The 16,743-nt window shown below is 45.7% G+C and overlaps 2 protein-coding genes across 3 annotated transcripts; one reads left to right on the top strand and one right to left on the bottom strand.

The window, feature by feature from the left end:
- The first annotated feature begins 4,074 nt into the window (after window positions 1-4,074).
- On the top strand, window positions 4,075-8,921 carry EXOSC9 (exosome component 9). Of its 2 annotated transcripts, none has more exons than XM_038135541.1 (12): window positions 4,075-4,232; window positions 4,394-4,488; window positions 5,067-5,186; window positions 5,273-5,375; window positions 5,771-5,908; window positions 6,014-6,096; window positions 6,257-6,389; window positions 6,852-6,940; window positions 7,134-7,280; window positions 7,611-7,795; window positions 8,094-8,172; window positions 8,665-8,921. In XM_038135541.1, the coding sequence occupies exons 1-12, from the start codon at window positions 4,167-4,169 to the stop codon at window positions 8,744-8,746; spliced, it is 1,320 nt and encodes a 439-aa protein (XP_037991469.1). In that variant the 5' UTR covers window positions 4,075-4,166; the 3' UTR covers window positions 8,747-8,921. The 2 variants fall into 2 exon arrangements, with proteins under 2 accessions (XP_037991469.1, XP_037991468.1); XM_038135540.1 differs by having other exon boundaries at window positions 7,602-7,795.
- Window positions 8,922-11,004: 2,083 nt separating this feature from the next.
- CCNA2 (cyclin A2) lies at window positions 11,005-16,701 on the bottom strand. The gene is made up of 8 exons (XM_038135542.1): window positions 16,416-16,701; window positions 16,079-16,313; window positions 15,154-15,269; window positions 14,599-14,822; window positions 13,869-14,073; window positions 13,018-13,131; window positions 12,610-12,743; window positions 11,005-12,197 (listed from the first exon to the last, which is right to left on the bottom strand). The coding sequence occupies exons 1-8, from the start codon at window positions 16,557-16,559 to the stop codon at window positions 12,146-12,148; spliced, it is 1,224 nt and encodes a 407-aa protein (XP_037991470.1). The 5' UTR covers window positions 16,560-16,701; the 3' UTR covers window positions 11,005-12,145.
- Window positions 16,702-16,743: the final 42 nt, after the last annotated feature.

The following is a 16,743-nucleotide window of genomic DNA, read 5'->3' as shown; positions in this document are numbered from 1 at the left end:
AAAGGCAAGACCAGCATCCATCATTCTCTAGTGCTCATCCTGGTTCTGTGGTCTCTGACACAATAATTGGACACTTTCCCATTTTGCTTGTATTACTACAAGGAATTCAACTACTCACAACAGTTTTCTTGTCAGCATTTCTGGGCAGGGAATGAAGAATTGGGATCTTTGGAAAATATGGAGAGATTAACACCTACATGAGGTACACACAGAATACTTCACGTGAGACAGTCTGCTCTTGTGCACGACACCCTGGTGAGCGGCTGTTGTGCGCAACAGGAGGCACTTCTCAACCACACTTCTATCTTTTAACAACACCTGCATTCTTAGATATGACTGTAAAAGTGAAATTTCATTTAAAATCAGCCGAATCAACAAAAAGATGCATCCCATGTTTTAAAAGGAGCATTTTAGTAACGCGATTTAAGAGAGGTTGTCCATGCAGAACAAGAAAAATACTTGATTGAGAAAGATTATGACTTCCAGCACTTCGAGGCCGTCAAAATTAATTTCTGGTCTGTAACAGATACTTGGAAGCTGAATAAGCAGCAGAAATAATTGGGGAAAAAAACCCATTTTGATTTAATGGTTTAACTCGATTATCTGATTATCCCCCAATGTTATTAAATGTGCTATCATCTTTCAGTGATCAGATGTGACTCATAATCTTGTCAGTACTCTGGATTTCCTCTGTATTGTAGGACTATCAATATCATCAGGAAACATTTTCTGACACCTTTCCAATAGAAAAAAACCCTCCATTTCCAAATAGATATTCACTCCATTTTCACACTCCTGAGCTCTTGGATCAAGCCTGTATTTAACCTATCTGTCAAGTAATATTTAAGATTAGGATATGAGAAAGTGCTTTTTTTCAGGCAACAATTTTGGTCTATTTTTGCCTATTCCCCATGAAACAAAATTACAGTTTCTAGTTTACCATGGACATCTGTTGCTTCTTAAGAGAATTTGAAAATGCTTCTAAAAGGTTTGAAAATCTTGAACCACATTAAAATCTGAACTCAGGCATTGGTTTTTTATGTTCAGAGCCTTCAACTCAAGCTGGAACAATTCTGGCTTAGCATGACACAACCCAGCAACTAGTTTCACTTAAATCCATAGAAATCATTGAAACAGTTTTTCTGGAGACAGTGAAGTTGCAGGGTTTGAGTCAAAAAAAGGAGAGGTGTAACTTCTTTTCCTCTGACTTTGTTGCTTGCCTGGCATCCAGGCTTGGAAACACTTCCCACTTCCCCCAAGGGATTGCTGAGAGCTGGGAACCAGTGTTCACTGCAGCACTGTCTACAGGATCAGAATTTCTGGCAGGACCCTTTGGAGCAAAAATATTCTTTCACAAGAGCAGCAAACCCCAAGAGATGATGTGAAGGCTAAAGTACAGGTGGAAACAGCAAGAGTATTTTGGGGTTTACTCTGAAATCTAGCCTATGGAAGATGATCAAGCAAGCATCCAGCAAGCACATGCAGATTCTAGTACCAACTTGCCTTAAGCTGGTGTTTGGATGATTTCCTGGCAGTTCTGGATCCCTTTGTTCTTGTTGTTGTTGTTGTTGTTTTGGGTTTTTTTTTGGTTGTTGTGCTTTGGGAGGGTTGGTTTGTTTGTTTTTTTTAATAAAATTTATTTTTTACACCAGGCAACGCCTTTCCTAAATTTTAGCCTTGGAAGCTGTGACACATTCTTTCTAACATGTAAGGGACAAAGGTGCTTATAAAGAGCTTGTTTGAGTGCTTCCCTGGATCCCGGCCAGAATATCTCCTTCCTCATCTCAGCAGGAGGTACTGCTCATGCCTCACTTCTGCCAGCAGCACCGCTTGTGAGGTTTGCCCATCCTCCCACCCCCCTCAGAACTGTTCATCATAAAAACAAATTATAAATTGCATTATTGCATCTAGGCAGAGCCTTTCCTCCCAGATAACCTTACCAGCTGGAATACTGCATACATCATGTCATGCATGGATGTGTAAATGGGCAGGACTTGCAGCCAAGCAGCAAAGGCACATTGCAGTTCAGGCTGCCATGGAAAGAGAAGGTTAATTTCTTATTTGTTTTGATTAGGCCATAAAAATTGCTGGCAGCTTGCTGTCAAGAAGCAGAGATTCTGATGCAGTTTGGTTTTCTTCTCCAGTCCTCAAATACGATTTTCCCTCCAGGCTCGGTTCAGTAAGATAATCCAATTCAAGCATTTCAGCCCACAGAGCATTCAGCTCAAAGGAAGAAACCTTCCATGTGGGCACAGTAGATCATCAGGATCTTCTTTCTAAAAATTCCTGCTTTAGCCTAAGTACCTGTGATTTATTCGCTCATTTATTCACTCTGCAGGGTGCGACACTCACGCCTTCTGAACAGCCAGAGCATTTCCATTATTTCATTACCACTGTAACCCTGCCCTTCACTGTTCAGAAACACAGAAATTGCTCAGCTTCTATTTCATTAACCATTTATACTGACCTTATTTTCCTGTGTACCCTCCTCCTACAGATTTCCAGTGCTGTGGTTTTACGCCTCCTTAATTTGTCCATTAAATTCTTCACCCTTCCTAGCACATGTGCAAGCACCAAAGTTGCAACGTAGCCTCTGTGTGAAGAAGACAGGCATGGATCAAAGGGAACACAGCTGATTTCCAGCCCCAACACATGACTTCTTTCCCCTGGAATTACATCCAGCTCGCCCTGAAGCTCACCATCGCCACCACCTTCTCTGTTTTGAAAAGGGTGCTTTGCCACCAGCCTGACGGATCGAGGCACCTAACAAACAGTTCACTGAGAGAGTGGGAACAGGAGTTTTTCCCACCCGACTTCAAGCAGAAATCTCAACACATGCTGAAATTAACATATTTTTGTAATTGATGAAGAGTAAGGCTACGACTCCCACAAACAATAAAAACCCTTCCAAATTTGCTGTTAGTAAACTTGAAGAGTTAGAGAATTTAACCCCAAGCCTTCACTAATGAATATTGTCACCAAATTCACACAACAAAAAAGTAAAATCAGACAGAATTTCCACGAAAAGATTGCCAGTAAAACTCCGAGGGCTATTTGCTTATTTTTGTCCTTGGAGATCTATAATCTCATCGATATTGTCTTACACCTAATATTTGTGATGATAATAATTTATTCTAAACTGAAAATATAAAACCAGCATGGGAAAAATCAGGCAGCACTTGTCCTCACCAGCACAAACTTGTGAGTTTCAGAAACACGACTTACATTTTACTTTGTACTAGAACTGTAGTGTGTTAACAAGGTTTGAAAAGACAGTGTAACTGAGATATTTCAACGCTTTTGTGTGGAAAACTCCATTGTCTGGGGTTTAATGTTGGTGGGAAGATAACAGTTTTTCTCGTTTTTGCTCCAACTAAGCATAAAAACCACTTGCAAAGGCCTTTTTACTTACGGGCCACATTTCAGAACAGCAGGGAGGGATGTTCCTCCGGCAGCCTGGATGTCTTGGCTGCATTTTTGCCTGCAGCACTGACCGCCGTGTTCCCGACACCGGCCCGGCTGTTTCCTGAGGGCTGCGGGGCATCCACACCTTGCGGGCCGGGCACAATAGTGTTAACCACTCGAAATGCCCGGCATGCATGTTTTGTGCGTTTTTTTTTTTTTAATTCCAGACGGCTTTCCCGGCGACCGGCACTCCGGCATAGGCTCACGCTGCCTCTGTCCCTCATGTGCCGCCTGACGGCTGAGGGGCGCACCCTGCACTGGTGCAGCTCTTCCTCGGCTGCTGCGTGCACTTTTGGGCACCGCAATACGGAACAGACGTGGAGCTGTTGGAGAGCACGAGGATGGTGAAGGGCCTGGAGGGGAAGCCGGGAAGCCGTGTGAGGGGCGGCCGAGGGCACTTGGTCTGTCCAGCTGGCGGAGCCTGAGGGGAGACCTCAGCATCCTCGGGACGGGGAGCGGAGGGGCAGATGCCGATCTCTGCACTCTGGTGACCAGGGACAGGACTCGAGGAAACAGCATGAAGCTGAGTCGGGGCAGGTTTAGCTCGGAGAACAGTGGAAGTTTTTCCAAGCAGAGCGCGTTCGCTCCTTTCTACGGGATTCTCGGGGCCGTGTCCTCCCTGAGGGGGCGCGTGCGGGCTGGGCACGCGCGGCGCGCGGCGATGACGCGCGCGCTCCCCCCCCCCCCGCCCGTCGCCCGCCATGAAGGCGACGCCGCTCTCCAACTGCGAGCGGCGCTTCCTCCTGCGCGCCATCCAGGAGAAGAAGGTGCGGCGCCAGCATCCCCCTCCTGCCCCCTTTCCCCGTCCCTTCCCCGATCCCCTTCCCCGCCGCGCGGCTGTCCCCGGGAGCCGCCCCCGCGCGGTGCCGTCGCGTGCCGGGCATGGCGCGCTGACCCTCTCCATGTGCGTGTCCGTGTGTTCCCGCAGCGCCTGGACGGGAGGCAATGCTACGACTACCGGAACATCCGCGTCTCCTTCGGCGCCGACCGCGGCTGCTGCATCGTGGAGCTGGGCAGGACCAGGTGGGCGCGGGGGCTCGGCTGCGGGCCCCGGCTCGGATAGAGCCTGAGGTTCCCAGAGATCTCTGTAAACACATTTAAACCTTTCAGGCCTTCAAGTGGTAGTATCTCAAGGGTAGGGGCAAAGAGGAGAAGATGGAAAGGAAGGAAGCGGGAAAGGGATGGGGTTTCCGTGATGATTGTAGTTACAAATAATTTATAAAATGCAAAATTGTTCCCGAGTTTTCATGCCTTTATTCGGTGATCTCGCATTTTGCATTCTTCCCCAAGCCAAACGACCCTTTTTTGCCTGCGTAAAAGTGAAATATATGCACTTACATGAATATTTCATTACACTTTCTCATGTGTTCGAGTAAATTTTTAGTCTTAAGAAACAGGAGTATGTTCTAGTTCTTAACATTTGGTTCTTTCAGTTGTTGACCGAAGTTTAAATATGTATGACAGGCGTTGAACAAGAAACTGTCAGGAGTGAGAATTACAAACTAAAACCCTAACCACGTGATTTTTTCCCCAAGTATGTGTTTTGTTTCTAGATTTTCCCTGGAATGCTCTGTGACTTGGTGCTTTATTTGCCTTGGCAGGGTTCTTGCACAGGTCTCGTGTGAACTCGTTCCCCCTAAGCCCAGTCGGCCCACGGAAGGTGTGCTCTTCTTTAATCTGGAGCTCTCACCCATGGCTGCACCAGGACTGGAGCCTGGCAGGTAATGAATGTCTTAAAAGGACTAAATAAGGATGGCATAAAAGCCACTGTAATTGCGTTGAGTTTGGGTTAATTTTGTTCCAACAGACAATCTGAGTTACTGGTGTTACTGAACAGACTACTGGAGCGATGCCTCAGAGATTCCAAATGCATTGACACTGAATCTCTCTGTGTTGTTGCTGGTGAAAAGGTAGGAAAACTTCATTTCTGGTGGGTTCAAACGAAAAGGTACACGTAGTCCAATTTTAAGTTGGTCTCTGTCTTGTGTTGGAGAGTAGAAGTACTGATTTTAGGTTAGTGTAAAGATCCACTCATCTGATTTGACCTTGCATGTCTGCATAGGCTTTGTGAAGTAGCTGGGACCCTACAGAATGGTGTTTAAATTGTGCTGAAGTGCTACATATTTTGTCATAATTAAATGTGGCACAGATCTTGAAATACACCAAGATCTCTCATCTTCCTAATCAAAGACCTGAGGGAAAATGTACTGGTTCTTTTTCTGGTTCAAAAAACCGAACTAGTTTTGAAAAAAAGAATTAACTTCTGTAGAATCAAGCAGTTCTGTATTTTTTGTATTTGTCTCAGGTTTGGCAAATTCGGCTGGACATGCACCTGTTAAACCACGATGGCAACATCACTGATGCTGCCAGCATAGCAGGGATTGTAGCTCTTTGTCATTTTCGCAGGCCAGATGTGTCCGTGCAAGGAGAGGAAGTAACAGTGGTAAGTTGTTTTTGGGTTTTTTTTTTAATTTCCTGAAATTTCTTTGTCATTTAAAATCAAACGAGTTTCATAAATAACTGTGTTCTGGGCCAATTCCTTTCAAAGTACACTCCTGAGGAACGTGATCCTGTCCCCTTGAGTATCCACCACATGCCCATTTGTGTCAGTTTTGCCTTCTTCCATCAAGGGTAAGATTTTGAGGTCTTATGTACACCCATATAAGGCGTATAAGCCTTGTATACCCATAGTTATTAACACGCAAACCAGCTCCTTTGTTTAATTGTGTTTAGGGGTAGTAAGATGCCTTGAATTTCTACTGTTGCCTCATATTTCAAACCTTGATTGTAGGACCTATTTGTTGGTGGATCCAACTGAACGTGAGGAGCGGGTGATGGATGGGCTCCTTGTAATTGCCATGAATAAACACCATGAAATTTGTACCATCCAGTCCAGTGGAGTGGTCATGCTGCTGCCGGATCAGGTAAACCTTTGCTCTGACCAGTCCTTCTGTGGTGTACAGACTGCTTCCTGTGCTGCAGTCTTGATGTGGAAATATCCATGACATTTGTGAGAAATCAGACAACTGATTGTTGTCTGATTTTATTGGAAAAGATTGTGTATTTTTTGTCTTAGTGGAAGAGCATAGTACTGTGTACCGTGCTGCAGAAGGGATGTAGAAAATGCATTGTTTTTGGTCAGATAGGCATCCTTTTATTTTCCCTGTGATTTGGCTGAAAAAAAAACCTGCAAATTATTTCCATTTGCACTCTGGAGGCTGTTAACTTTCTGCATGTCTCAGTGAATCGATTCCCTCATGCTAATGTGCCATATTGTGTTTGTAATTCCCGTGGTTTAAATGTCTGTGATGCTTATGATGCTCTGTAGTTCCAGTTAAAAACTTCTTGATTTCCTGGTTTTAAGCTGTTTTTTGTGTCTGTGACAGATTCTGAGGTGCAGTAAAATAACAGCTGTTAAGGTTGCAGAAATAACAGAGCTGATTCAGAAAGCCTTGGAAAATGACCAAAAAGCCAGGTGAGGGTTTTGGGAAGGGACGGAAATGGGGGTTTTTAGGAAGCGTGGTAAAAAACTAATGTCAGATTGTGGTTTCAGCAGCAAATTGTCTTCACTTGTATACGCTTTAAATAGCAAGCATTTATATATTTGAACTTGAAAAGAGAAGCAGTTTTTGGTTATCCTGAAATAATGTCTGTCGCTGAATGACCAGGAAAGAAGGCGGGAAGTTTGGCTTTGCGGAATCCATCCCCAACCAAAGGATCACTGCCTTCAAAATGGACAGTGCTGCTGTGGACACCAACGACGTGGAAGAGCAGGCTGGAGAAATCATTGCTAAAGCTGACCCTCCCTCAGAAGTGTATCTTTTCCAGGGTATTACTCAGGGGAAAACCAGGCTAAACACATGAGGAATCTAAGATTCCTCATAGCTTACGTAGTCATATAACCTTGAGAGGAAATATCCTCATCATTATCATCCTGGTCTTGGTTCAGTCTGCCTTTAATTCCTTGCCTAAAGTGCAAAGCTGAGGTCAGAACTGTGATTATTATGGTGACTGGAGAAGTGGCACTCTGAGCTCCCCTTTAGGGCTGTTCTCCCCAGCTTCTAAACCACCTGGCTTGCTCTCAGAATACAAAGAAATTTGCCAGCAAACACCAAGGTTTTTCTTAACTCCTGCAGTTTTGCCAGTCCAGTATTGCACACTCCTGGGACAGCCCAGATTGGGGAAGGAACAGAGAGCTCCTGGGGAGACCTTGAAGAATCTGAGAAGGAAGAAGCAGCAGAAGAAGAGGAAGGTGAAAGTGAGGCAGCAGCTTTTGAATGTGAGAAAGTGGAGACTGAGGATACAAGTACACTGAGGGAAAATAAGAGTGGTAAGTATTTGTTTTTCTTAATATCAGATCTTTTTATATCACTTGATTAGAAGTTCATAATAAAATGTGAAAGGTCTGTAGGAAGAAAGAACCATTGTAGTTGCTTTACACATTTGCTAATTCCACTTGACGCAGTCAGTTCTTTTCAAAACTTGATTGCTGTGGTATAGGGAGGGCTCCAAATGAAACAGTAGCCCCTCTGGATGTTTCTTTAAAAATGCTGTGGTTATTAGTTACAGGGGTTGTTTGTACAAAACTGACCAGCAGTTGGGGTTGGTGGGGTTTTTGTGTTTTTTAGATGAACCCATTGTACTGTCTGACAGTGAGGAGGAAGAAGTTGTCATTCTGGAACCACAGGAACTACCAAGGAAAACAAGGTAAGCAGCAAGTGGAATTAGGAGGGGAAAAGAGTTTGTGAGGACTACTACCAGGAAGGACAGGATTTTGGCAAGGCCAAGAAAGGTTTCAGTGGATCAAAGGGAATACAGATATAGCCGAGAGCAAGGAAGTTTAAATCTAGGCTAAATCTCTGGTCTTCTGTCCTGGGAGGCCAAAGCCAGGCTGGCGTGCAGCTGTCTGAGATGGTTTTGGCTGTTTGACTCATTTTAGTCCTTCCCGAGGGAGTGAGAGCACACAAGTGGATCTCAGTCAGCGGCTCCTTAGAGCTGCTGCAGACATTCTGTGTGCCACGCTAGAGCTGATGTTGTGTTTTACCTCCAAGAAAGGAGATTTGCTGCTGTATCCATGGAAACCCTTGTTGTTAGTGCACTTTCAAAAGTGGGTAGTTGCCCAGTTATGGATAATCAGCCTGTGTTATTTTGAAAAACTATTCAGTATGTTTCTCTGATACTACTCTTGTTTGCTGACAGAACACAGACCAGCTCCAAACAAGAAAATCCAAGTAAGAAAGCATTTAACAAAAGGAGAAGAAAGAAGAGAACCTCTCGTTAAAGCCATCATCCCTCCTGCAGGAATGCTGTATAATATGGATTTTGGTGTATTATTACTGAGCTTATTTTTGTAGATAATTTTATTTCCTCCCCTCCCCGTATCTAGTTTTGCTTTTACATATATGTTAAATGATTGTACACAGATTTAAATTAAAAAATGGTGCCTGTAACTGGAATCCTAGGTTTGGCATCCAGCTGCAGCAAAAACTCACCTAGTTCAGCTTTCTTCACGGGGGAAAACCAGTGTGCTGTGATTAAAACCTTGTTGCCCCCCTTAGTCCACATCTTACCTTGTAGTCAGACCACTTTGTATGAAAATCACCAGAAATGCATGGACTTAAGAAACTAGCACAGAACTTCAGCAGTGGAGTTTCTTTAAAAGTTTAATTAAATATTACATGCAACAGACAGGAATGCTGCTTGAACTATAGGCGAAGAGTTATGCTCTGAATTTAGGATCAGGCAAAAACAAAGAGACAAGGAGAATTGCAAAATACCTGATCTGGGCACTTTGTTTGCAAACAAGTGACCCTGGAAACACACACATATTTACAGAGTGAAGCAGGGCTATTTTACAGGTGACCTCAGTGTTACAAGAGCTGTGAACAGGAGAGAAATTACTGTTGCAGACTTTACATTTCCCAAATTGAGTTAAGAACTTAATGTTAAAAGAAAAACCCAAACCACATGTATATAACATTGCTCACAGCCAGGCAAAGCTTGAATCAAGTTATGCTCTTTCAGGAAGGGACCAACACACAAAACCTCATTTCTCCAGGAGCTAAACCAGTGCATTTTCTTAGTGTCAGTTCTTCCAACCCAAAGTCAATGTCCTGAGTACAAAAATGGGTGAAGATGCAGTTCCTTCTTAGTTCTGTAGTACCACAAGACTGTAAACTTCTTCAGAAAAAAAGAACAGTATTTTTTGCACTGCTGTTTCTCCCTTCTTCACATATAACATCCCTATATTCCTTAGAGCCTTGAGTTGGAAAGGATTAGAAGTTCACCTGGATAGGCTCAACAGTAGTACAGTACAACCTGGGATATTTTGTTCAAGGCTTAGAAGCAAAAGCTGGAATTGTCCCATATTAACTTTGGAAAATGAGAATGTGGAAAAAGATAGCACTTAACCGCAGAAGCAAGAGCTGCCCTGAGGAAGGAGGAACAATGTCATGCTGGGCAGAGATGCCAGCTCCTGAATGAAGATTTTTTGTTAGGCTGCAGAGGAAGTCGTGTTGATAATGGTGAAAATAAAACTCAGGGAGCATGGAAGAATTTTTCTCCATGCTATGGGAACAATAAGGGAACAAATTCCATTGAATCTTGAGCACAGCTCTGATTAAGCACTAAATTAATACTAAAACCCACTGAAGTCTTTTTGCCTAAAGTACTGCTACTTGCTCCTTTTCTGGAGAAAGCACTTCATAAGCTTCCTTTAAATTACCCCTCCAATGCTGATGTTTCTCAGTGGTCTTGGAATACACCACAGAAGGGAAGGGGAAGGCAGAACCCAGTTTCCCAGGAAGAGCACTGTGGCCTGTAACCTTCAAGTAATTGCTACCAGTCAGCGTTGCCAGTTGCCCTTCCAAGGTCACAAACAGTGAAAAACACATTCCTCCCTATGCAAACTCCCTCTCCTGCAAGGTTAAAGTGTTTCCAACCCCAAGCACCAGACATGATACACTGCACAGGCTGTCCCGAATTCATTTTAGCATTTCAGTGCAGCCCACTGAAATTCACCTAAATAAAGGCTGTTGGCCAATGAAATGCGGCTCTTCATAACCATTAGAACATGCATAGAAGTCCAAGTGCATCCTAAGATCAGACTGGCCAAAAAGGCCACTCACTCCTGCTGCTTATTTTGACCAGAATTTCAATCACCACTTGACTCCATTGGTTTTTCAGTTGAGGTGGTTCAGGGAAGGCTCAGGCAGGAGCACAAGGGTGGGGGCAGAGTAGTAACTTCATAGTTGCTGAGGTGAGACAAAGAGTTCTTACTAACTGCTGCTGCTCAGCCTGACAGAGGTGACGATTTAAAAAAAATTATTTCAAATAGCCCACACCCTAACAGCTGTTGGACATCTGTGAGGAGTTTATACTGCTGGGTGCCCAGATAACCAGAGACAGTGCCAACTCGACTTCAAGAGGCACAGGTTTCACGGGCAGCCCTTGCCAAAAGGCTTTAGAAATGAATGCCAGTTTAAGATGACAGCACTACCCCTAAGTGATTTTGAGCTATTGGCAAGACCACTAACATCAGACACAAAAACTGTTTATTAGCCAACCTGGAAATGGCTCAATTCAGCCCACTTCTGTGCACTTGCTGCTTTACATGCCAACAGCAGCAGTACAGGGCAGCATCCCTCCATTTACACAGGTAAACATCCGCTTGATCTAATGCTGACTGAATGCCAGTTTGCTTATGTAACAGTTCCAGAACTAAGGAAAAACATGGCACATTTTTGCTGCATCCCAGAGAAGAGCTCCTCCCAAGTGTAGGGGTGTACGGAATTCCTGCTGCTCTGCATGCAGCCCGTCCATGTCAGAAGACATTCCCTGCTCTTGAGGCCACAGAGCAGCAGTTCACCCACTGCAGTTGAACTCCACCACCACCCCTAAAGAGGTACAAGGCAAGCAGACTGAGGACTGATTTTCTCAGTGGGCATCAATGGACTTTTGGGACAGCCAACACATCAGTGCGAACTCCATGGGTTTAGGTTAGTATCAGTTTTTCACTTGGACCAGAAAATACTGCCAGCGAGACCATATTCTGTGTAGTGGAAGCACGAAGTATGAACTGGTGCAGGGGTTTTAACTGTGCAGTCCCTGCAGCAGAGCATTCAGCCTTTCTCCCCTGATGAAGATCTGGCACTACATTATACAGCAACTGGGGCACGTCCTAAAGAGCCTCACGAGTCAGTTCCAGCAAGGAGTTCTCCTCATGGCCATAGAGTTTCTTCCAGTTTTGTAGCCATTAAGGCAATGTTTTGGATCTATGCTAAGTCTCAGTTTAAAACAGACAGAATAAAAATCCTACTGATACTCTGTGGAGACCAAGTCTTTCTTACCCAGAAGGAGAAAAAGCCCTACTATAATAATGCACTGCTAATATTAACATTTAGTCTATAATTAGATAAGCAGTCTCAGACTTCACGTGGCCTGCATGGTTAATTCTGTGCCTGAAGAGAACATTTTGATAAAAACACAGCTAAAACTCTTAACAAGATTGCATGTACAAAAGATTTACATTAAAACCACATGAAACTAAACTTCATAATTGAAGTCATCAAAGCCTGTATTCATATTATGAGTGATCATATCTAGAATCCTGAACCACGTTTAAAACTGTACATCATTTCCTGGTAATATACATCTCTTAAAAAGATCAGTCTCTTGATTATTACAATAAGTTTAGTGTGTCTGGTGGGTCAATGAGCGATACTCCATGGTACCTAGAGAGGGAACAAAAGAGGCAGGATGTCATCTTGCTCAAGTGCTCTTTGCCACAAAGAGCAGCATAACTGCAGCAAAGCACATTTCCTACCAGGCAGGAAATATTCTGGGGCTTGTTGGCTGCCATGCCCCACACAGATTTTTAGGAGCATTAGGTATCACCAACCGTAGGAATGTCAAGGAAATTCCTCCAGTTTCTACCTGACAGTTCAGGCAGCAACAGAACACCGAGTATTGCCTGACAAACCACCATGTAAAAACTCCAAAGAGTCTTGTCACCCTCTCACTCAAGAGGTGAACTTGGTTAGTTGAGTCTGCCTGAAGACTCAAAAGATACATCCCACACCCACACCCTGCCGGGCAGTTACATGCTTGGACACCTCAGAGGTTAACACCTCCACAGATACTCACTTGTTACTCTTGTACTTTTCCCTTATGGACTGTTGTGTGTGCTGGGCTGCTTTGAGGTAGGTGTTGTGTAGGTCTATGAGGCAAGGCTTGATGTCTTCAAGGGTGTAGCCAGTTACTTTGCACAGGGATTCAGGCTGAGGGGAAAAAAGAAAGGGTGAGGGACATTTGAATGTTGCTGTTCACTTACGCGGATCACCAGTGGTGGAGTTTTTAATCTTTCTGTTGAACCATATTTACCTCACCCCCCATCCCATTTTTCAAATGCCACAGGGAGCAATCCCCAATTAACAGCCCAGGAGCACAGAGAGGCTGCAATTCCTGCGGCCCAGGCCCAACACTCAGAACTTTGTACAAACACACTGAACACACATAGAGGCCTGTGAAGGCTCACACTGGAGTGCTACGTACCCAGGCTTGTCCAGTGAGTGTGTAATCTGCCAGATGAAACGCTGCAGCAGCAATAACTGATGGCAAGTATTTCAGGTAAGGATCAGCATCAATTAGACTCAGCTCTCCCAGGTACTGCAAGGGAAATGAAAAAGGGAATCATCTGCTTCCAAAAGTTAACAGATGTTTTAGAACCCTAACTTGAGCTTCCAATCCTGCCATCAGTTGGAAGGACACCTCGTATCAGTTTCCACTTACTTTCTCTTCAAGCATCTCCTGCTAGCTACTGTCAAACAGCATTCCCAACACATGCTTTCCCAGCATATTTTATATTTACAAACATAACAACTAGAGGGAAGAGTGTAGTCAGGTCTGACCTTTCCACAGTGAGACAAAGGCTTGTGTTTAGGACCTCTGGTACCTACCATAGAGCTAGGATTTACTACAACTTCAGCCAAAATGTTATCTGTGCTCTGCTCTAGAAATTAGCCTCTGGATTTAGAGCTTGCTGCTGCTGCTTGAGGAGAAAACCAAACCAAAAGTCCTTTTTTGCCAAAGTGTGTGTGGGGGTAGGTGTGGCAGCTGTAGATAAGAGAGAGGGAAACATCTATCTAGCAGGGCAACAAGCCCCAATTTCAAGTTCATTAATCTCTGCCTGCTGTGAGTAAGGGTGCATGCTTGAGCCAGGCCAAGTGCCAGCCTCTGATAAGAACGGAGTATCCCAAGCAGAAAGTGGCAATAGGAGTGTTAGTCCCCAGCAACGGGGCACCACTTCTGGAGGAGCACAACTCATAATATACATATATACATGCAATAAGTACCTGCAATAAAACTCTCTAATTACATGAGCTGAGCCAGTAATTCTAACTTACCATTGACAGGCTCTCCACTTTAGCATCTGTCTGCTGGTGTAAGAAGTACTGGGTGAGGAACTGGTTGATTGTTGGAGCCGCCAAGTCAAATGACAAAACCTTCAGAATTAAGTGCTCCATCCTTAGGACCTGCTTCTTGGTGTAGGTGTCGTCTGTGATGTAGACAAACTCAGCTACTTCAGGAGGGTAGATCTCTTCAAACTTTCTGCCAGGAGAAATGTTTATGAGTAAATAATTGAGTATTAGAAAACCACCAACATTTAATGAAATGCTCATTTAAATTCTAACTTGGGAAGGAGCTGGGCACTGGTACCAAACAAGTTTGCTGCAATTGATTCAGTAGCTCTTAAATCACCAGGATTTGAAATTAGAGAGCTACAACAGCATGATAATTCATGACAAAGGAATTTAGTACTTGGGAGTCACTGAAACTCCAGAATAACCCACTGAATTAGCAACTGGGGCAAGCACAACTTGCTTTTCACATGCCTTGAGCATATTCCCTCAAATACTGTTTTAGGTGCCGGCTGCTGCAGCTGGCAATAACGGATCTTCATTTTAGGGGCAAACTTCAAATATAACTGCCAAGCTTTTAGGTGGGTAACTCCTGATTTTTATCCTAGTGTGAAGCCCTCTCAAATCAGTCCTGCTCTAGGCAACAGAACAGCCACAAGATTTTCATCTGTATGAAACCAGCAGGGGGAACTTGAAATGAAGCAATTTCACTTACGATGCAAGCAGCATAGCTGCAGTACCCACAAGCTGAAGTTTTCCTCTCAAAACAGACATGGATGAAAGAAACCTATCAATGTAATTTACAGCTAAGTGCAGGGTTTCATTCTGTAATTTGTATTCTTCTCCAACTTCCACCAGCCAGTCCACAAGAATAGCCCGCATGTTGTTTGTGATATCAGGCTGCTTCTTCATGTAACCTATTTTGGGCTTGCACTTCACCTGTAGGTTTAGATGACAGATAGAGTTGAGGCTGGAACACGTGCTGGCAGGGAAGCAACTGTTGAAACTCTGTTTATCACAGTTTAACAAATCAGAAGTAAACACTGGTGAGTTTAGGATCAGTAAGTTCTATTTCTGTAATCTTGCTTTCCAGCTTGTGCATGGCACAATAAACTTTATCACAATAAACCAGTCCCGTGCTCTTATTTCTCCCTTTCCAGTAAGCTCTAATTTAGTCACTGTCTTGGTAACTCATGTTCAGATACATTTCTCCACCCAAAACTCTTCCCCTGTGGGCTGTATGCAAATAAGAAAAGGGACAGCAGCTCACCTCCATTTCCCTCAGGTACGTATGGATTTCAGTGATATAGTCTGGCACGTTATTAACGTTTGGTGCTTTCTCTTCTGTTTCTGAGGTTAATGAAATATCCATAATACTTGGAGAATCTGAGCAGAGGATAACAGCCATGTTAAAATGGGCACAATCACATAATTTCCTCACAGCCCAGGGAACCTTGTGCAGGCTCACTCAGCTGGACTGGGAGTTGGGGAGGCTCTACAGAAATGAAATGTTAGGGCAAAAGGGAAGTTTCCCCTTCCCCTTTCTCCTCTTCCTGCTAAGAATGAAGAGATGGAAAACCCTTTTGCAATTATGTAGTGCTCAGTGCACCCTCTGTTACCTTGTAACATAGATGTGGATCCTGTAAGCTTAGATTGTGGTTTAAAACAGGGCAAGGGTGCTGGAACTTTTAGTAGCCTGCCGAAGTGGATCACAGAAAAATCAGCCCCCAGATATTCAGACATGTGCTACAGAAGATGGATCTGGCAGTTCCCATTTTTCACATACTGGCAAGAGCTCAAAACACTTGCACCACTAACTGGCAGAAAAACCTTCTACATCTTGGGATCTGCCTGGGTAAAGTCCCCTTCTAACTCTGTAATGGTAGCAAAGGGTAAGGATTTATGGGTTGATCTTTTCTGTAATCTGGCTTCTCCCATGAGGTGCTGAAAGTTATAAAGCGGCCTAGAATAGCAGGGGATAAGAACACAGAGGCTCAGCTGCACGGAAGAGTTGTTGCATCCTCGTAGCAGCCTCAAAGGAACCAAACCGGTCCGCGTCCCAAACCACAGCCCTTCAGCTAGCTCTGGGAACCCTTCCCCGGCTGAGCTCCCCCGCGCTCCCCGGGGGCAGGGCCCTGAGGGGGAGCAGGTGGGACGCGGCCTGCAGGGCGCACCAGGGCCGGGCTCTCACGTACCGAAGCTCAGCTCCATGGCGTTGCCCAGGGGAGCCAGGGGCCGCCGCTCCCCCAGGGCACACACGGCCGCACGCAGCCCCAGCGCCGCCTCCTCCTTCTGCCCCGCCGGGACGCCCCGCTGCCGCCGCGGCTCCCGCTCCCCATCGGGCTCGTCCACATGGATGGAGAAGGGCTGGTGTTGATGCTGCTGCAGCCCCGCCGCCGCTCCATGGCCCTCGCAGCCGCCCCGCGCCGCCTGTGGGGAGAGCGGCCGTCAGCGCCCGGCCCTGACAGCTCCCGCCGCGCCGAACCGGCGCCGCCGCTTCCACATCCCCCCGCTCCCGCCGCTCCCCCTCACCTGCAGCGGGACCCCGGCGCGCTGCTGCGCTCCCCGCAGCAGCCCCAGCGCCACGCGGGTGCCGGCGGCGGGCGGCGGCGCCGCCGCGGCTTTGCCGGCCGCCGGCGGGGGCACGTTCTCCTGGTTCTCCTGCTCCGCCAGCATGGCCGCAGCAGGAGCGGGGGGGAGCACGGCGGAGGGGACGGCGGGGCCGGAGCGGCGGGGCCGGGGACGGGCGCGCCTGGAGCCGCCCGCGCCGTTCAAGTAGCCCGCGACTCTTGAACCGCCCAATGGGCGCGCGCGGCGTCACGGCCGCGCCGGATGGGGCGGACAGAGGGACGGACAGACA

Source organism: Motacilla alba, chromosome 4 (assembly GCF_015832195.1).
Source record: "Motacilla alba alba isolate MOTALB_02 chromosome 4, Motacilla_alba_V1.0_pri, whole genome shotgun sequence".
Taxonomy (NCBI): domain Eukaryota; kingdom Metazoa; phylum Chordata; class Aves; order Passeriformes; family Motacillidae; genus Motacilla; species Motacilla alba.
This window is presented reverse-complemented; position numbering and strand designations above follow the sequence as displayed.